Genomic DNA, 22,378 nt, shown 5'->3' on the forward strand with positions numbered 1-22,378 from the left:
CAGCTTTTGTTATGACCATCAGGCTTTATTGGCTATGAAGAGTACCATAATTCTTCTAAGGGTTCTTAAGATTCATGAAATTTTCAGTTTATAGAGGTAGTTAAGCACATTTCTGCCTCCAAAGTGGGGAAGGTATACTGAGATCTTTTTCCTTTTCATAATTAAGACAGGTCTTTAGAATTCACTGATTCTTGTTTTGCCCTTATTTCCAAATTGTGACTTGTGAGCCAGTCTTTTAAATGAGGGCCACAGATGTTAGAGGACTGATGCTAAATAACTCAGATTCTCAAATGATTAAGGAAAACATTAAAGTTTAGGTAGCATGAAAAGGAACGAAAAAAAAAAAAAGAAAAGTGTTTCCATAAATATTTGTCATTACGTTAGTGGTCAGTAGATCACAATTTAGACAAGAATACCATTTTTAATTTTTTTCCATGGTACTAACAGTATTCCTTTTAATAAAACTTAAGACCACTATTATTACCTTTATTAATTATAATACTCTTTTTTATAATGTTTTGATAATTATAAACAATTAATATTACCTTTGTTATAATGAAAACTTGTCATTATTGCACATTTTCTTTTGCGTGTACTTAATTCTTAGATGTATACCAATGGTTCTCAAACTGATCTCAGGATCCCTTACACTTTTAATTGTTGAGAACCCCAAAGAACTTTTGTTTATGTGGATTTTATAATTACCATATTAGAAATAAAGCTTAGAGTTTTAAAAGTATGTATTAATTCATTTCAGAAAAATAATAATAATCCTTTGCATATTAACATGAATAACATTTTTAAATAACTTTATTTCTTAAAAAAATTAAAAAAATAGTAAGACAGTGGATATGTTTTACTTTAGCAAATCGCTTTAAAGTCTAGTATAATAGACTGTGGCTGGATTCTCACATCTGTGTATACATCGTCTATTGTGACATGTTATTTTAATTGAAGTATATTAAGAAAATCCAGCCTATGCAGATGTATGTATAGATAGACTTTTATTTATTTTATTTTTTATTTTAAATTTGTATTATTAGCATATTAATTCTTACAAATCGTAGTCTTTTTTTTATGCCCTTTGCCTGACCTATCACTTCCCAAAGCCCCTCCTGCCCCATCTCTGATATCCTTGGTTTTGTTCTCTCCTCCTGAAAGTTCAACATATTGTTCTGGTCTTTTCTTCCTTTCTTTCCTTCATTCCTTCCTTCTTCCCTGTTTCCCTGGATTTTTAAAATAATGGTAAATAATCTTAGATACCACATAAAAACTTGTTAAGTGGTAGTTTTTTAAACAGTACTTATGGTGTGGAATCTGAATGCCTATAAATAAGGTTTTGATTCTCTTGTTTCATTAAAATTTATTAGTCTATATGTACTTTCAGTAAATGCTTTTATAACATCATAGCACTAGTCATTTAGAAAATATCGACTCAGTGAGTCATTCAGACCTTACAATATTGACACATTTTATTATATAATATAAAAACAAATTGTTAATATTGCCACCAATCTCATCAGAAAGTCATTAAGTATTGACAAGCTTTTGAGCTCAACGTGGCAGGTAAGTTTTTCAAAATTCTAGTTTTTACGTGAAAGCTTAGATTTTATCATGGTAAACAAATAATGTTAGTCATTTTTTTTTAAAATGACAGACTCATTTCATTCATTTTTGAGAAAACGTCTCTCAGTTATCCAAGCCTAAATGATGATTGTCTGTCAGTCATTCTTTTAAGCAAAAATAATAGTGGCTACTTCACTTGATTCACTAAAAAGATTGTCCAAGTACTTTTCTAGAAATATGAGGATACTTCAGAAAGTTTATGGAAAGATTCCAATTATATTTTAATTCTATTTTTCAATAAACTTTTTGACGTACCCCCCTAACTGTTCAGCCATGTGTACAGAAGTTCGTTAAGCGTACTTCCCATTTGTCAGCATATTAGAAAGACATGTCAAGAGTCAAGATTTAAAATTTGTCATTTTACTGCTTCATCAAGGGCATTTTAAAGTATGTCATTTTGTTGGGAAAATGACAAAATAATTTTCTAATAAGCCTGTTTTGTCCCTGAAGTAATATTTTGTCTTTGAAGCATTGTTTGCTTATTAACATTAGTCTGGCCTCTAATCACTACCTGCATTTTTGGCTTCTGTAACCAAGCTCACTTATCTATGCTAGCCTAGTGAATGCTGAGAAAAGGAAAAAAAAAAAATGTAAAAACCGTGGAAGAGTACACTTATAAAAACTTTGTGAGACCTGAGCTCAGGGTCCAAATTTTCAAGCATTAGCTTGTCTGGGCCTGCTGGCGTAATAAATATCTGACTCTTTTACCCTCTGAGTGCTGACCACTTCCTGCCAAGTCTGTTTCCACAACAATTTTAACTTACTGCTTCATCAAAGATGTTTTGATGTGTGGCAGTGAAGAATACAAAGACTTTCTCAGGTGCCTCTGCTTTGATTCATGCTGAGATAAGAGTTTTATCCACCTACTATTACTTTTGTGCCATCAGTGCAAATACCAACATGACGAAAAAGCAAGTAATGTCTTAATATTATAATAAATATGGTTTTGACCTCACACACCTTTTGAAAGGGTCTTGGGAACACCGAAATGTCCACAGACAACACTCCCATACTCTGAGCCTTGGTTTTATATACTATACGGCAATTCAGAGGAGCTATGCAAAAGGAAATGTTTTGGGGTTCCTCATTTTTGATACCTGAAAGGATATTAATTAGGTTCAGTTGCTATAACAATTTAATTTAGCATAACAAAAATTATATTGACAAAACATTTAATATAAAATTATATTAAAATCATAACATTTTATTCAAATACATGTAACACCCCCATACTGGCCAGCCACAAAGAACAACAACAACAACAACAACAACAAAAATACCAAATACATGTAAGATGTGAATCTGTTCTACTAAAGCTATATTATTTTAAATTGGTTTTTAAATTAACAGGAATTTGTCTTAATATATTATTAGTCCATTTGTGTTGCTTATAACACAATACACAGAACTGGGTGATTTATAAAGAAAATTAAATTTATTGTTTACAGTTTCTGAGGCTGGGAATTCCAAAGTCCATCTGGTGGTGATGACAGTGACCCAGGGGTCTCATGTTGCAAGATGGTGGAAGGAGAGAGAGAGCAGAGAGACAGACATACGCTCCTCTTTTTTAAAGCCCTCAGAACCATTCCCCTGACTACCATTTTTAATCCATTCATTACTGTATGATCCAGTTACCTCCTCAAGGCTCCACCTTTTGATTATCATAATAGGATTTCCCACCTTCTTAACAGTCACAGTGGGGGCTAAGTTTCTAACACATAAAACTTGGAGGACCCAATTCACACTTCAGTGAGTTTAGGGGGGACATAATCCAATCCACTGCAATTATGTTTCTTTATATTTTTATCAAACAGATAAATTTTTTTTTATCTGTACTAATAAAGAAGTCTTAGGGGTCGGTCACTGGGAAACGTGTTTTGAAGTTGGCTACCCTAGTTCCAGATAGTCCTCTTAAAACTGGCAGTGGTCCCAGTCTGAACTAGAAAAACACTGGAATATCATGATCATCATCATCATAGTAAAATAATAGGTACTTACTGTAAATGTTTTTCATAGTAAACACTGTAATAACCACTTTATATATCATTTAATTCTCACAACATTCTTATGAGGTGGATATTTCTGAAGAGAAAACTGAGGCTCAGACTGTTAAAGTAAGTTTTTCAATCCTCATAAATTCAGAGTAATAAAGCTGGGACTTGAACACAGATGTCTGCTTCTAAAGCCTACACTTTTAGCCACTGTTCTCTTTATATTCTCCATACTGCTCTTCATTATCATAATGATTTATTCTTCTGCTGCCCTGTTATTTCCCCTTTCAGCTCAAAATGGATGGACTCTGAAGAAAACTTATCATAACTACATAGTAGTTCTGTATATTTGTCAAAGAGTAATTCTTGGGATCGGCCTCCCTACCCAGACACACTCAGCTAAAGAGTTATGTGGTTTCAGATTGAACTCCGCAGAGTTTGAGGGGCTATGAGGACTAGCAATGAGATCCTTAGTGACATGCTCACTTTCCCCCTGCCACCTCATAGTGATAGGGTAAGCCAGGTAGTAGAATTAGCAGGTTAGATCGGTTGATTGTGATCCATTCCTGTATGCTAACTGTTCTAAGACAAGATAAGTACTTACTTACTAAGAGTAAGAGTGTAGAAACTTTAATGTCATTTGACACTTCTGCAACATTTATGTGCACATTCACATTCAGTTGTCTTTTGTGTGTGTGTGTTTTATAGAAGGATAGATTTGCAATGAATTAACAATTTTTTAATAGTTCTTGACTACAGAGTTTGAAAAGCAGTGTTCAAGACTGTAACATCATATGATTGGAAGAGTGCTTTTAATTCATATCCTGAAATTTTGTTTTCTTTTTCCTTCCTAGCCCTGAAATGAAAGAGGCAGTGTTTTGAAACTCTTGTTTTTGATTATTTCATGTTGATGTAATAGCTCAAAAAACCTAGTAGAAAGAATTCATTAGCCTTTTTTGAGTTTGCTGCTTAAATTTGTTTTTTACTCCAACCATGTATGACCGTGAACCTATTATAATTGACGTATATACAGCAAAGTAAATCTAAACTTTTAACTTTTATTTTCTATAAAGAATAGATAAATTTATACCAAATATGAGAGCATGGTTTTCCATTACACTATTCAAATTAGGTATTAATAATTTATATTTGAAATTTGAACTAAGAATCTTAGAAATTTGATATAGGGCCTTATAAAAATCAATTATTATTTATTCATTCATTCAGTAAATATGTATGTCTTTGGACTAAGCACTGGGATTAGAGTGGTAAATTTTAGATATTAGTTACTGGGTAGCTTTCAAGAGCTAAGGTGCATGTAATTCCACTCAGCAAATTTATAATTATAAATAGAGTTATATATTTCCATTTGGAAAAAAAAAATGTTGGGGATTTGGTAAAATTAGTAATGTAAGTAGTAACATAATCTCAGTGTCATGAGATTGAGTATTTAGAGCTTAAATCTCAATTTTTATAATATGTAGTGATAGTGAATAATATAGGTAGGAGTACTGATTATGCAGAGAGGGTATCAGAATAGCACAGCACTTCCATTTCAAACTACTTTAGGCAATGTTTCCCAAATCTGGACGTGTGCTGGAATCATCTGAGATGCTAGGCCTCATGCTTCAGCATTTGCAAATCATGAAGTGTAGTGGGGCAGTGATCAGCTCAGCAATAGGTTTAGTAGTATTTAAACTGTCTTTGACAAACACTTTTTGGAGTGCCTAGCTAGGTCCTGGGAGTACAAAGGTAAAATATACAGAGGGAAAATAGATAAACAGTGATACTTCAGTGTGGTAAATGTAGAGTAGAGGTATGAGATGTAGAATACCTGGCCCAGGTCTCACAGTCTGTAAAAGTTTAACAAATATTAGTTCCCTGTTGGACACTGCACCTCTCCCTGGTATTTTATGTTTAGTTTTGATATATTCTAGCTATTCATTATATGTGATATAAAGTGGACGAAAATTAAATATACTTTTCTGACCACAGTCATATAATGATAGTAGGCTGAGAAATTGAGACAATGTATGTATGGGTATGGTTCTATTCAGGATAAAGTTTAATCTCTGGTTACTGCATTTAGCTGGAAAAATAAGATTATCCAAATCAGTTTAGTGGTGAAAAACCTAAATGATAGTAAACTAGAGAACGGTTAGTGCAACACATATTTCTATTTATTCGTTCATTTGAAAAAAATATTTAATTAATACTTACAGTGTGGCAGGCACTGTTCCAGGCACTGTTTTGGATACAGCAATGAACAAAATGCACAAAAACCCCTGCCCTCATGGAGCATACAATTCAATGAGAAAAACTGAACAAAATATATAAATTAGTTCTTAGTAATAAATGCTACAAAAAACAAAGCAAAGAAGGAAAATAGGATACACGAAGGTGTACTTTTACAAAAATGTTATGTGCACAAACACAGGATACCTCAAAAAGTTTCTAGTGTGGCAGGCACTGTTCCAGGCACTGTTTTGGATACAGCAATGAACAAAATGCACAAAAACCCCTGCCCTCATGGAGCATACAATTCGATGAGAAAAACTGAACAAAATATATAAATTAGTTCTTAGTAATAAATGCTACAAAAAACAAAGCAAAGAAGGAAAATAGGATAAACGAAGGTGTACTTTTACAAAAATGTTATGTGCACAAACACAGGATACCTCAAAAAGTTTCTGGAAAATCTACATGCTTATATATATATTTATACATGTATACACGAGGGTACCTTTAAAAAGTTTTTGGAAAGATTTGCATTATCTTTTAAATCTATTTTCCACAAACTTTTCAAAGTACTTTTGTATATACATGTTTTATATATTTTAAATAGATACAATGTTTAAGTATTAAAGAACAATTGAGTTATTTGCCCTAATATTTGTATTTACTTATAAATTACATTCCTGTACAACTACTAAACTAATTAAATTTTAGTAAAGTTTACTTATTCTTCTTTTAGATAAAACAGATATAATTTAGAAGCTTTAATATTATTTTTCACACATCATAAGAAGGGAAATTTTCACAGGAGGTGATAATGACAATGTGATGACACTGACAGTAATAATAGGTAACTCTTAAAAAAGGTGTACTGTGGGTCAGGTCTGTCCAATTTAAGAATTGTCTAAGGTTAGGTACTTATCACTGTATCTCCATTTTATAGATGTGGAAACTAGGCAAAGAGAGGTTAAGCACCTTGTCCAAGATCACACAGAAAGTAAAGCCAGAGCTGAAATTTATATGCTGGTGGCTTAGTTCCAGATCTGGCACTTTTAACTGTTGCTATTAACCATTAGTATTATTACATACTGCTTATATTGTAGGAGATAGAAGACTTTAAAAAATGGGTAAATAGAAAAGGGGGTAACATCATGAACAATGGGTGAGGAAGAAGACAGATATACTGGCCTTAGAATAAGCATTTAAAAACTGTCTAAGAAATCATAAATGAAAGGTTTACAAAAATTATATGCAGAATTTTTAAGTCATCTATATGATGTACCATAAATAACTTAGCACCAAAGAAACACACCAAAACCATAATATATGACAAGATATTTAGAATGTACTTTTAAAAATTGGTTCTAGAAAATTATTTAGATTTAATAATGAATAACAGCGGGAGAGAGTAGGAAAATTAAATTATCAGAGTCATAGGGCTAATTAGAAGTGGCAAGCTGGTGGCTGATAAACGTGTGTATGGGAGCTTGCATTAGTCCATTTGTGTTGTCTATAACAAAATACCTGAAACTGGGTGATTTATAAAGAAAATGAAATTTATTGCTTAACAGTTTCTGAGGCTGGGAAGTCCAAAGTGCATCTGGTGGTGGCAGCAGTAACCCAGTGTTCTCACATTGCAAGATGGTGGAAGCAGAGAGAGCAAGAAAAAGAGAGTGACAGACAGACTCCCCTCTTCTTTTTAAAGCCCTCAGAACCATGCCCTTGACCACCATTTCTAATCCATTCACTACTGCACGGTCCTACAATCCAATCACCTCTTCAAGGCTCCACCTTTCAATTACCATAATAGGATTTCCCACCCTCTTAACAGTCACTGTGGGGGCTGTTTCTAATACATAAAACTCGGGGGACAAAATTCAAGCTTCAGTGAGTTTTGGGGGGACATAATTCAATCCACTACAGAGCTGTTGTTCAAGAGTTTATCAGCCAAAGTTTCAGAAGAAAATTAAGACCTGCAGGAGATGATTTGAGTGACTGCTTCTTAATTTTCTCAAGGGTTATTTGTAGCTAGTACAATTCTTCATGTATCCTTGAGACATTAATTCATTACATACAGTGGATGCCTCAAGGCTTTAAGATTCTCCCTGGACCTTTTGTTGAAAAGGCCTGGTTAGGATTGTAAGTAAAAACAATACATTCAAGAGACTTATCAGTAGAAACCTAAGAGAATTTTATGACAACTATATATAAAGGATAAAAGAAAAAGTTTTAGGGACCAAGTTATAGGTTAATTTTCAGGAATTCACCTGTATCTTAACTAATTCAATTAAAAATTCCACATGCCGCTATTCAATTATATGATGTGTTAAAATGTTAGAATTTAAGATTTTGGTATTTCATTAAATAAAAAATTTATGATACAACAAGCGAATAGTCTTTGTTATTTATAATCCTACCTATGTATTTTATTTCCAGGGAACCTTTTATTATTTTATCAGGAGGTTTGTCATATGATACTGTAGGAAGAAGACCTTGCTTAACAGTGATGCATGGAAAAAGTACTGCTGTACTAGAAATGGACTATTCAATTGTTGATTTTCTAACGCTGTGTGAAACACCATACCCAAATGGTAAGCTTTTCTTCTTTAAAACTGTTGGGAAAATAGAATAGTTTGGTCAGGGCCCTTGCCTTGGGTCCAGCTGGGTGTGGTGCAGCATCATTTGTAAGCACATTGTGTGTTTGTGTGTGTGTGTGTGTGTGTGTGTGTAGTTAGTGCACATGCACACCAATGTATCTTTTTAGTTTTGTTGCTGTTCTTGTGTTCTTGAGAGAGAGGTACGGGGGTGGGGAGAGAGAGAGGAGAGGAGTGGAGTTTGAGTGAAGCAGGTGGGTGGGTGTCTGCCTGAAGTGTCTGCCCGGTGCAGCCATGCTTTTCAACCTATGGCTCCAGGGAACTTTTGGCTGGTTAGCTAGCTCATAGACCTGCATGAAGGGGTCTGGTGACCCAGCCTGGCATATGAAGCGTTTGTGACCCCGTCTGTGGACGGGCTTGAGGGGTCTTTGAGCTCTAGACCCAGCCCTAGCTCAACAATTGGCCCAGTTGGCAGGATTACTGGCAGGTAAAAGAGCCTGACAACTGGCGTGGTCGAATAGCTTTACAATTGGTGTCATGAACAGGATTAAGAGAGCTAGACAGTTGGAGCTGTGAGGATTCTAAGCCTTAGCCTAGCCAGACAAAACTCATTCTTTATAAATACCTAATATTCAAAACAAAGACTTACATGTTATCTAAGTAGTTTCCTTATCCTATTGTGCTAATTCTTCTGGGGAAGATGCTGCCTTCATAACCTTGCAAATTTTACTTCAGAGGAAATATTTTATTTTTTGTTTAATAAGCTCTGTATTAGTAGTAAATGCCTTTGAAGGATAAACAGTGCTATCTATATTAAGAAGCATCTTAAAGTTCTGTAAAATGCTAGTGTGTTAGTTATGGTTCTCTGGAGAAGCAAAATCAGTATGAGGTACATATATACAGAGAGAGAAATAATGATTGATTGATTGATTGATTTTAAGGAATTGGCTCACACTATTGTGAGGGCTGGCAAGTCTGAAATCTATAGAGCATACTAGGGGACTTGAAATTCAAGATAGAGTTGATGTTGCAATCTTGAGTCCTAAATCTGCAGGTTGGAATCTTAGGCAGTGTTTCTATTTTTCAGTCTTGAGGTAGAATTGCATCCTTTTTGGGAAACGTCAGTCTCTGCCCTTAAGGCCTTCATCTGATTGGATGAGGGTATTAATACCCATTAAGAGGATATTCTACTTTATTCAGAGTCTACTGATTTAAATATTAATATTAATCACATCTAAAAAAAAAAAAAAAAAAAAAAACCTTTACAGCAACACCTAGACTTGTTTTGACCAAACAGCTCGAGGCACCATAGCATAGACAAATTGACACATAAAATTAACCCTCATAGTTAGCATATATAATTGAAGAGGGATTTAAGTCTAATCTTTTTTATTTCAGTTGAAGTTCATTGTTCTGTAAAGATAAAATGCATTTTATAGTTAACAGACACATAAAAAACATACAAGAAAGATATTATAATATTATAATAGAACTTTATTGGGTTCCTATGAGATCTGATAATGATACTCATTCTTATGGGTATTCAGATTTAAATTTTAGTTTTGTTTTCTATGTCCAGCCTTGGAATTTGCATTACCACAGAAGATACTGTGAACTTTTTACCTTATTCATCTTTACAAAAGTGAAATCTTGTTTAGTGGGTTATTAAATAGATTTATCTCATCTAAAACATACTAGCCTTAAATTACATGAAGTATCTTAGGGTCAGAATGTTAAATACTTGAGAAAATAAAACAAAGTGAAGTAAAAACTAAACAGGAAATGTTTATCACCTGATTTGCTGTTCTTTGCATCTTTGTATATTGTTCTCCTATTCCAGATTTTCAAGAACCATATGCTGTTGTTGTGCTTCTAGAAAAGGATTTAGTACTTATAGACCTTGCACAGAATGGGTAAGAAATAAAATTTGGTGAGTGATTCTGTCAGTATGTAGTGAGAAAAGATCTCTTTTAGAACAGGATTAGCCCTTTCATTTCCTTGAAAACTCTACATTTATACCCCTAACTTTGACTTCTTTTTAGAGCTCCAGGCCCACATTTCTTATTATTTGCCAAATTTCTCTATTATGTAAAATCTCATCGAATTTCCATTTCTTAAGTCACAATTTGTTGAATTTCTGAAATTTCATATGATTCAAACTGACTTTTGGATGTTCTGGGGCCACACAAAATCAGCATGTCCCAAATTGATCCCATTACAATTTACCTTCAAATAAGCTCTCTTAGTCTCTCTACCTCCATTCACTCTCTGTTGTGCATACCATTGTCAGATTAATTTTACATGTAGTACCAGTCTGGTTAGTCTCCTCTTTAAAGCATGGTTTGCTATTATTTTTTGGTTTGAAAACACTGCAGCGCACTACTTTGAACAGTGATAATTCAGGGTTTATTTCCAACCTGGTCTCTGTCTTCAGAGGTACCTTTTTTCAGAGAAAACTGAACTGTGTGTTAAATAGATATCACACTTCCAAGTCTTATGTGATTCTCAATAGCTGAAACACTCCACTTGTTTTACTACCATCAGAAATCTACATAACTCTGAAAGTTATTCTTTTCTTTTTAAAGTTTTTCCTATCTTCTCTTTACCATATATGTCATATCTGATCTGTAAATCTCTTACCACAGCTTATTTGTAAAAGCCATATTCTGCTTTTTCTTTCATAGATGATAGTATGTTCACTTATAAATTCTTGGAATGGAAGCACATTTTATGAGGGTACCTCAAAAAGTTCATGGAAAAAAATCATATTATCTTTTAATTCTATTTTCCATGAACTTTTGAAGTATCCTTGTCGTCTTTATATCTCTTGAGAAATAATCATAAAGCATGATTTTTGACTGAGTTTACTCATTCAGTATTTCAATATTTCAGTGTTTCTCAGTCAAGGGTGATTTCTCCCCAGAGAATAATTGGCAATGTCTGTGGAGACATTTTTATTGGGAAGGAGGTTTGCTCCTGGCATCCAGTGCATAGAAGACAAAGATATTGCAAAACATCCAGAATGCACAGAACAGTCCCCCACAATAAAGAATTAACTTGCCCAAAATGTGAATAATGCTGAGATTGGAAAGTCTGAGTAGGTGAACAGTATTTTTTACTGATTTTTAGGCAATCCTAAATTCCATTTAACTTAGTATCTGCTACTTGTTAAAATCAATTGTAATGTTTTTTCTTTTTAAAAATAAGACCATTTGAAAATATTATATCTGTATGACAGTTGTAGCATTCTTAATATGATTTTCTTTTATTTTTTCCCCTTAGGTAAGTTTTTCAAATAATTGAGACTTTTCACATATGGTCTGTACTAAGATACACTTAAGTCAAGGAAAATACTATGCAAGTAACCTGTGTCTAGGCATTTTATTTAGGAAAGTAACAATGTATAGTAATAGAATCACTGAGATAAGGAAATACCTGTGTTAGAAAGAAAAAAGTTGCTTGTCATTTTTGTCATGCGTGTTTTTGTTTGTGTTTTGTGTTCTGGCTGGGGAAGGGGGTGGTGATAGTTGGGTTCATTTCGCAGTGTATAAGGGATTTTTCTGAAATTCCTCTCCCATTTTTCAGAATTATTGTCAGCAGTAGATTGATCAATACATCTAATTTTTTAACATTAGCTACTTTGTACTTTTTATATTTTTTCAGCTAGTTTCTGGTTTTCCAGATGTTTTTAAGTAACTATTCTCATTCTAAGGACTTTAGAAAAGAAATATCATTGTGTATTTATATAGGATTTTACTTTAGTTTCATGATTTTTAAAATCATGTTTTGCTTTGTTTAATAAAGTAATTTTGTATCTAGAAAACATTTAAGGTGGAATTTTATTTTAGATATCACTAAAACAAGAGAAACTTCTGTATTAAATATTGGACTTTATGGTTATATATTGGACTAGGTATCATGCTGATGAAGAGAAAAAGAATTGAAACCTTGTATTAGTTCTGCTGATGTAAGGATGAGGTATCTGTTATTGAGAACCGTATAACTTTATGGTTGAGTGCAGTTTAAATTCTGCTACTACTACTTCCTAACTGTCAAGGCTTTGACATATTACTCTCTCTCAGCCTTTGTTCTTCAATAAAATGCCTATTTAAAAAATCATAAATTTGGTGCAAGAAGTCAATGAGATAAATATATGTATATAAAACACTTAACCTAGTGTATGGCACATGATATATACTTGAAACTACAGCCTTTCTGTTTACTATTCTAATTGAGCATCTTTTATTACAGAAGACCTCAATATTCTAAACATATTTACATAAATTAAATCAATTTAATGTCTGCGGTAGACTGTATATTTTTAAGTTTTCATTATTGTGTTAATCATAAGTTATAATTCAGTAAATTAATAAGTATTTTTCTTTTTCCTGTTGTTAAAGATATCCTATATTTGAAAATCCCTACCCTTTGAGTATACATGAATCCCCTGTTACATGTTGTGAATATTTTGCTGATTGTCCTGTGGACCTTATTCCTGCACTTTATTCTGTTGGAGCTAGACAGAAACGTCAAGGTTACAGCAAAAAGGTATTGAACATGAGTTTCAGTATTGAATGTTACATTTTAGCATTTTATATTTATCAACTTGAAGTGTTTTATAATAATAATAACTTTTCTGTAAAAAATATATAGAAAATCATTTTTGAAAGCAAAATATGCTGTTCACTGTTTTCATGTGTGTGTGTGTGTGTGTGTGTATAAAGATACTTCAAAAAATTCATGGAAAGATTATCGTTCAGTTCTATTCTTCCACGGACTTTTTGAAGTAGCCTTGTTTGAAGATGTATGTTATGCTTGCAAGTTGCTTTATACAGTGATCTTTTTTTGTAGGAATGGCCTATCAATGGAGGTAACTGGGGCTTGGGTGCTCAAAGTTACCCAGAAATAATTATTACAGGGTAAGTAAAAGTCTGTTTTCATCAAGTAAATCAATAATAGCTAAACAATTAAGACTACATGAATTTTAATTTATTGGGCAGGTAGAGCTTTCTTTTATGTTGTAACATAATAAGAAATGTTATTATCAAGAACTTACCAATTTACCCTGCTTTTTATCTTTTTACTCATTTTGGTGACTATCTTTTTAAATATCCATTACTTAACTTATAAAAAAGCAAAAAATGTAATTTTTTTTACATTACATTTCTTAACTCATTTGCTTTTCATAGGCATGCTGATGGGTCAGTTAAGTTCTGGGATGCCTCTGCAAGTAAGTATTTGAATATTTATTGTTTGCTATATGTTACACAACCATTGCCTTTATACATCCTGTTTTATAATAATTGCAAAACCAACATTTGTTTTGAAATTTAGGGACTATAAATTTAATGCCAGATTAATCACATGATTTTAGAGTTTTTAATAAAGATGGTTGTAAGAATATTAGTAAATCAAAAATGATTCGAAACAGAAGTATTCAAATCCTTTCTTCAAAATTTCTTCAGACCTTCTCTTCCTAACTCAAAGATAGGAGAAGCAGGAATATATTCCAAAGTAACAAATTTTTAAGAATAATTTTAATGCCTGATTCGCAGTATCACAAAAATTTGTGTTGTCATTGTGAAATATATCTGGTTGTTACATAGTAGCATGTAGGAGCATTTGATAATATTGGTACCTTTTCCAGAGAAAATATGTAGAAAATCATTTTAGGAAGCAAAATATATCCTTTATTATTTTTATTGTATTTAGACTTTTTTTTTAACTCAAAATCTGTATTATTCATTTTTTTCAGATTGTCTAAATCCATCATGGTAGTGGATTTTTTTAAATGAGTGCAACAAGTACACCTTTTTTTGGCCAATGAGTACTACAATGAATATATTGTCTAAATGTACAATAGACTGCTAAAATGTAGACTGAAAAATTAAAATATTGTTTTTATAAATACAGGCTATTTTCCCACATAGTGTGACTGATTAAATATTATCTTTTATTTGGTCTTTTTGTATTAAACTGTCTAACATATATTTTTTCTAGTAACTCTGCAAGTATTATATAAACTAAAGACATCTAAAGTATTTGAAAAGTCGAGAAATAAAGATGACAGGCCAAACACAGATATTGTGGATGAAGATCCATATGCCATTCAGATCATCTCCTGGTGTCCAGAAAGTAGAATGCTGTGCATAGCAGGAGTTTCAGCTCATGTCATTATTTATAGATTTAGCAAACAGGAAGTGATTACAGAAGTCATTCCGGTAATAGTCTCTTAATTATTTTTAATGGCGAGTGTCTGATATTTTTAAATTTGTGAATTATTTAGAAGACTATGTGCAATTGGTTTTGTATTGAATTCTTAAAAACACCTCAGTATTTACATTGCCATATCTCTTTCATGAAAAATAGCATTTTTTCCTATATCTTTTTTACTGAATATTTAAATCCTTAAGTACACTGTATGTTTCATTTAAGGAAAGGTAATATAAGTATAAGTATACTCTAATTTGGTATTAACAGGAGTGTCATAAGTTCTAAAATCATAATTCCTGTTTGTGTACTCCTCCACATACACACATACATTTTTAAACAGCTGAATCAGAAACTTTTTTTTCCTTGCTAAATTCTTACCTTTAGAATTCTTGCTAAATTTTTATCTTCAAAAATATTCTTTCCATTCAAGTTTATGTGTATGTATGTAAATTGTAATAAAAAGAGCAGTAATTATTAGGAGTAGGTAAACTGCCTTACTTTTACAACAGATGCTTGAAGTTCGGTTGTTATATGAAATAAATGATGTGGAATCTCCAGAGGGTGAGCAGGCACCACCTTTGCCAACACCTGTGGGAGGTTCCAATCCTCAGCCCATTCCTCCTCAATCACATCCATCTACCAGTAGCAGTTCATCTGATGGGCTTCGTGACAATGTACCTTGTTTAAAGTAAGTTTTAAAAAAATCACCGAGTGATTTCATGTATTATCTTTTAATTCAAATGAATTAAAAGCATTAGTAAAGCTGCAGTAACATTTTCCTTTGATGGAGTAAAATGGCATAAGAATGGCTCTTCCTTTGTTTTACTGTGGTTGATCCAACACATTTTTCTATAGGATCAAGAGAAATATGATTGCATTCCATGATTTTATCCTTAAAATGGTAAGGTTTGATCTCCAAACATACTAGTAAGCAGCAAAACCTTTCCTCTATATATCATTCAATCTTCTAGATTCATTGATGTTTTTAGTCTGGATTTATATGTAGATCAGATTTATGTTCAGACTGCTTTCTACCACTCAGAAAATTTTGAGTTTTTTAGTCTTTAAATTAGAGACATAATCATTTTCTTATCTTTTCTGAATTTCCTCTAGCACTACAGTATCTTTATTTAAAAACCTTTATTGTAGCATTCCAGATTTAAAAACATCTTGCTTTTTATACAGGGATAAATTGGGTAAAGTTTACTTTTTCTTTTTTTTCTGTCCAGATTATATTATTGAGTAGCTAATTTTTTTTAAAAAGATATAGGAAGATAAATAAAACAATAGGTAAAGAGTTAAAATTATTGAAGTACATCTTGCTTTTTATACAGGGATAAATTGGGTAAAGTTTACTTTTTCTTTTTTTTCTGTCCAGATTATATTATTGAGTAGCTAATTTTTTTAAAAAGATATAGGAAGATAAATAAAACAATAGGTAAAGAGTTAAAATTATTGAAGAATTACATGAAGAATATGCTACTGAAAGTATTACATTTATGGACAAGTCAATTAGGATAACGACTGAAAAGTGGTTCTGGAAGAGGTCAGAGAGGTTCAGTAGAATGTTGGGAGGCAAAAGCCAGACTGTAGTAGGTTCAAGGAAAGGAAGGTGGTAAGTTAAAGAGAGAATTTGCATTTATTATAAAAGAATCAGGCTTTGCACTATTTTTCTTTGGATCTGCTAGAATCTTTTCTATTGGTGAGTGGTTTAACAATTACCATGAAGAATGTCTGTGTAATCAGAAATGCACTCACACCAAAGATGAGCCAGACAGATTTTTTTATATCACAATAATTCAAAAAGTACAGATTTAAAGAAATTCTTGGACTGCCCGGTTAGGTCAGTTGGTTAGAGTGTGGTGTAAGAACACCGAGGTTAAAGGTTCAGATCCCTATACTGTCCAGCCACTGGAAAAAAAAAAAAATCTTTATGTGTTTACAAAAACTTGAGATTGTGTATTTTGCTTCTCAACTCTGGATGATTTTATCCAGGGGATATTTGACACTGTCTGGAGGCATTGTAAATTTTTACTCCAGAGGGAACGGAGACGATGTTGACATTTAGTGGGTAGAAGCCAGGGACAATGCTGTATATTCTACAATGTACAGGACAACACCCACAACGAAGAATTACCCAGCTGAAAATGTCAGTAATGCCAAGGATGAGAAACTCTAAACAATGTAAGCATTGAGGTTAAGCAGCTACATTTCGCAGAAAGATCTCGAGGGTTTCCTCCGTCTTTCTACCTCCTCCATTCCTTTCTCTGTCTTTCTCTCCCCTCCCCACCCGCTCTCTCTCTCTTGCACACACCTTCTTTTAGCTACATTCCAGCATGTTTAGCCAGAATGAGACTTTCAAATACAGAAGTCTACATTTTTCTCTTTTGTTACTTACTCAGTACTACTTTACACTGAAATTTGTAAAAGTTCTATTAATACCCTTTCTTCTAATTTAAATGTGTTTTTTCCCCAGTTCCTTGTAAAATTCAGAGTTTATAAATATATAAATTACGATTAGTCTTATGGGCATTTTTTGTAACATATTTCTGTATTTCTTTAGCAGTTTTATCAACTACTGAAGTGGCATTTTAACAATATAACAACTCTATATAAACATACATTGTCTTCAACAAAATTAGAATACTTTAATTTGTACTTTATCGTTTCTTACAACTCCAAATGTTCATAGGCTTGTGGCCACAAATCCAGCAGTCTAAAACATTAAATCATTTTCCTACTTTTCGAGTAAGCACTATCAGTGCATTGCTTTCTGCTGACAAGCTATGTCAGAGGAAATAGTACTGACAGGAGAAGCCATGCTATATGGATCAGAGTGACAAGACCTTTTACCTTGGCTTTCTAGGTTAAAGTTAGAGGCAAGTCTAATAGATGAATCTTTGTCTTCTGTTCTTCGAAAGGCCTTTTTCTAGTTTTTTACTGATTGAAAGAAGGGGAATAGTTAAGTGGGCAACCAGGGGCAACTTTTAAAACCACCAGCCAGCAAACCAAAACACAGAATTCTGCAATATTTAAATTCATTTAAAAGGTAATATCAGCTTAGTTCTGGAACCGTGAGTTTTCTTTACTGTTCATGGACCTAAGATCATTGTATGGCTATCTTTATTGGTCAGGAGGACATTTCATACCAGTGATGGAATGTTTTGGCACACTATTAATCTTTTGCAATATTTAGTAGAATATCCCTTAATTTAGGGATGCCTTTTAAGCTGGTGGTTTCAAGGGAGTCTCTAAAGCCAGAAAGTCTCATTAGCCAATCTGTTAATGTATGGAGGAGAGTCCTTTTTTGTTGTTGACGTTAACTGTTAACTTTTATGTATGGATATACTTTGCCTATCCTGGGAATATACATATAAACAGATTTTTTTCTGATTCTTAAGAAAAATTAATGTGACTATGATTTGATGATAATGTTCTTTCTCTCCCTTTTGAATATCATCATGGATTCCTAGATTTGGGTTTTTTTTTTTACAGGCAGTTTGTTTTATTTTATTTATTTATTTTTTTGTCTTTTTTCGTGACCGGCAACGGATTGCAACCCTCAGTGTCACGCCCATACCGGACCGGGACCGGCAACGGGATTGCAACCCTCGGTGTTGCGCCCGCACCTTGCTCAGCCAGTGAGCGGCCAGTCTGTATGTGGGATCCGAACCCTCGGCGGGAGCACCACCGCGCTCCCAAGCAGCGCACTGTAGCAGTGCGCCACCGGGCCAGCCCCACAGGCAGTTTGTTTTAACTCATTGAATTTGATTAACTTAATGTGATTTTGTCACACTTTGCTAGAGGGAGCCTTTTATTTATTTTTTATTTTTTATTTATTTTTGTCTTTTTTTGTGACCGGTGAGGGGATCGCAACCCTTGGCTTGGTGTCGCCTGCACCGCGCTCAGCCAGTGAGCGCACCGGCCATCCCATATAGGATCCGAACCCACGGTGGGAGCACCGCTGCGCTCCCAGTGCCGCATTCTCCCGAGTGCACCATGGGGCCGGCCCAGAGGGAGCCTTTTATATCTTGATGTCTGAGTCTTCTCACCACCACCTCAGAACTTTTGTGACCATCTTTGGTTTCTCTTAACAAGGTATTCTAGACTTGCCTGAACTCCTTCTGGCCTCTCAAGTGGAATCAGCTTCTCAAAGAAGCCCGGGTTCCTTTTAGTGGTAAATAGAATAACAGAACAAAATATGATTTCTAGAAATGTATGTAATGTTTTTAATAAGCACTATCTTCGTACAGTATGTGTATGCCACCCAGTGACAAGATCTAGAAAAAAAAAAAAAGATTTTTTAAAAACATAATTAAAACCCTTATACTTTTCATTGAATTTTCATATTACTCTATAATGTAACTCGTTAACTTTTTTTCAACCTCTTCCCTAAACCACTTTAATTTGAGCAACCTGGAATTATTCCTTTAACTATTATATTCATTAACAAAAATAAGTCCAAGATTATAATAAAATTATTATTAACAGTAAAACTACTAAATGAATAATAAAATATAACATTTTATTGTTTTATAGAGCTTACAGCACATCTCTCAAGTGATGTGTAATCAAATTACTTTGCATATGGTTATGCTTTGCCTGTCCTGGGAATATTCATATAAATAATTTTTTTCTTAATCCTAAGAAAAATTTGATAATAATTTTCTTTCTTTCCCTTTTGAATATCATTATGGACTCCTAGGTTTTTTTTACAGGCAATTTTTTTTAACTTATTCAATTTGATTAACTTAATATGATTTTGTAACACTTTGCTAGAGAATCCTTTTTCTGAGTTGGTGTTTAAGTCTTTTCAGCACCATCTCAGAACTTTTATGACCATCCTTGATTTATGTTGAATCACTTGTAATAATTTTTTTCCTACTATGGTTATTTATACACTAACTTAATATATAATTAAATTTTATAAGCTCATTTGATTTCAAGACTGTTGATGTTTTAACTGATAGCTCTTCTTGGAAGCAGCATTTGGTATTAGATAGAGGTAAACTGTCCTATTGCTGTATTGTATAAAATGGATGGAACTCTCAAGCAGTTTGGACTTTAAAAACATATATAAGAGATACAGCAAAAATCTGGTCACCTGTTATTGCTTATTGGGATCTACAAAGCAGCCCAATAATTATACTTCTCTTTCCCTATCTGTATTCTTACCACATTAAGAAATAAAGTAATTTCAGGTGGTGACTAAAAATATCACCTTAATTATTGATAAAGGTATGTCAGCTAGCATAAGAGCCAGGTGGGATTCCTGATACTGACTGACCTACATACTGAGGCAGCCTTATCCTTCCAGTCATGCAGCATTAAGCGTCCTACCTTTGCAGGAGAAAAGCAAATGCTTCCACTGGAGGACTTGCTCCAAAATGGACAAAGGACGAGGGTGAAATAAGTAGGCCTTGTTAATTATTTCCATATTTACCAGCTACATAAGGCACTCCACTTTGCCCTAGGGTTAGAAAGGGGGCACTCTCTAGAGTTAGAAAGGGGGTAGAGAGAGGCCCAGGAATTCCACTAACATTCAATACCAGGAGATTGGAGAAGCATTTCTGCTAACTTGACTCTATGTGTGTATGTGTGTGTAAACTTTGAATGCCCGATTTTTTTTCTTTGATTTAATGAGTAGAAATTCTTACTAACTTTAATATATGATGTCATGTATGGCTATATTAAAAAATAAATTTAAATTACAACATTACTTAAAGTTTTAAGACCTGAACTTTTAACATATAAATATAAATGAGTTATAATAAAGTGTATCATAAAGTAATGACTCTACTGACACGGTTCGTTAGATCACTTATTTTGGGATTTAGATAAAACACCAGAATAAGAATGTATAGGAAGACTGTAAACAGGGATTATGCGGTAACTCTATTTCCTTTTTTTTTTTCTTTAGCCGTTATCTTAAAATTAACTTACAGTCTGGATAATTCTTTCGTATTACCTTACCAAAGAACCAATTTTTAGAGAGAGAGTCACAATCTGTATTCAGGGATATATTAGACAGGGGTAACTGTTCTCTTAGTAGAATTTTATGTAAGCACTGAAAGATATAAAATACAGGTTTTTGAGACTTTTGTCTAAAATCCATATATTCATTAGTGATTCTTTTTTTTAAATCACGAGCGGTTTGAACCTCATTTTTAACCTTTTAGTAGTTGTCAGGTAAATGCAGATACTTATTAACTTAAAACTACTTGTTTTAGTCCACAGTCCCAAAGGCCAGTTTATAAAAATAAGAAATAAAACAAAAACTGTTGTTAAAATATAATTGATATTGAGGTTCTTTTTTTTTCATATAAAATTCCTTTGTACATAATTTGTTTTTGTGAAGAAATGTTGTATAATCAGCTCGTTGATTTACTTCCTTTACCAATGAAACTTTATGTTTTTATTTAAGTATTTAAATTGCTATTTTCTCCTTGTGTGAATTAGGTGTAGAAGGTAAGGTTCAAGGAAGTGGTCTCCCTCCCTCTGGCATATTAAATGTGCACATTAGATTCTCAGGAGCAGAAACAGGCATTCCTTTGCAGTGGTCCCTTTGCAAGGTATTTATCCAAACAGTTAATCATTTTGAAACTGGAAGGCCTCCAAATATCACTTTAGCATTTAAAATACGTTTGTACAGATTATGGAGCTTTATATAAAGATTCAACATCTTGTCTTTAAAAAGTAAACAAATTAACTTAAATACATTAATAACTTAATAACTTAATATAGACAAAAAACATAGCACCCCCTTCCCATTTTATATTTTTAAAATCTAACTTACATGCTGTCATTTCTTGCTTAGATTTCTAATTTTTTACCAGTTAGGGATTTTGCTTCAGGTTTAGCTGGCTTTTTGTTTTTGCTTAAGAACTTTCGGTTTCTTCATACTAACTAAAATAAGAATTCCATGAGTTCTGTGTCACTTAAGTCTTAAATGTGCCCATATGTGCACTTACAAAATTATCTCTGGAATGCCTGTTCCTGTTCTTGAGAATCTAATCTAAAGTGTACATTTAATATGCCAGAGGGAGGGAGGACACTTTCTTGAACCTTACTTTCTATACCTAATTCGTACAAGGAGAAAATAGCACACTCAGACTCTTCAGCCTATGCCTGTGTCAAGGCTATCTCTAGGGAGAGATGGAATGCCTCGATATTTATTTCTGTCTCTGGTGATGGACCACTGCAGCTGATTAGTGGGTATTTCCTTGAGAAGAATTCAGAAATTTTGCCTCAGCCAGTGTACAGTTCTGAGTGCATTGCCTTGAAAATCTTGCATATCTCAAAGTGACTATGGCTCAAATCATATTAGGAGTACCCTCAATGAATCACATTTACCCTGAAGCCTGGAAAATCTACTCTTACTTAGCAAATATGTCACCAAAAGGTCAGGTGTCATGATCTTCATCACTACAAGTACTAACTAAATGATTCAAGCGTTCTTACCTCTGAGTTTGGGGTCAGGAGATTCAACATTGAGTAGTCTTTCTGCTGTCCTTCATTCATACGCTGTTACTCCAAGGCAGAAGCCTCACAAATAGTTGAAGTAACCAGGCTTTATATATATGTTTTGTGGGAGCAATTATTGGAGAAAGATTCTGTGCAATCAAAACAATTTTTTAACTTAAAGTCGCAGTAGATTCTTTTTATAGTAAAAATAGTCAAACAAAAATAAATTGTTCATCGTTTTTAAAATATGTTTTG

At 33.2% G+C, this 22,378-nt stretch overlaps 1 protein-coding gene across 2 annotated transcripts in view; it reads left to right on the forward strand.

The window, feature by feature from the left end:
• STXBP5 (syntaxin binding protein 5 (tomosyn)) overlaps window positions 1–22,378 on the forward strand; it is a 185,207-nt gene that overhangs the window by 95,450 nt on the left and 67,379 nt on the right. For both annotated transcript variants that reach the window (XM_008574988.1, XM_008574989.1), the window contains exons 10-16: window positions 8,289–8,443; window positions 10,287–10,359; window positions 12,847–12,994; window positions 13,298–13,365; window positions 13,636–13,676; window positions 14,447–14,667; window positions 15,169–15,347. In XM_008574988.1, coding sequence (XP_008573210.1) covers window positions 8,289–8,443; window positions 10,287–10,359; window positions 12,847–12,994; window positions 13,298–13,365; window positions 13,636–13,676; window positions 14,447–14,667; window positions 15,169–15,347 — 885 coding nt within the window. The remainder of the gene's footprint in view (window positions 1–8,288; window positions 8,444–10,286; window positions 10,360–12,846; window positions 12,995–13,297; window positions 13,366–13,635; window positions 13,677–14,446; window positions 14,668–15,168; window positions 15,348–22,378) is intronic.

This window comes from Galeopterus variegatus, unplaced genomic scaffold (genome assembly GCF_000696425.1).
Source record: "Galeopterus variegatus unplaced genomic scaffold, G_variegatus-3.0.2 Scaffold1126, whole genome shotgun sequence".
In the NCBI taxonomy this organism is placed as follows: Eukaryota; Metazoa; Chordata; class Mammalia; order Dermoptera; family Cynocephalidae; genus Galeopterus; species Galeopterus variegatus.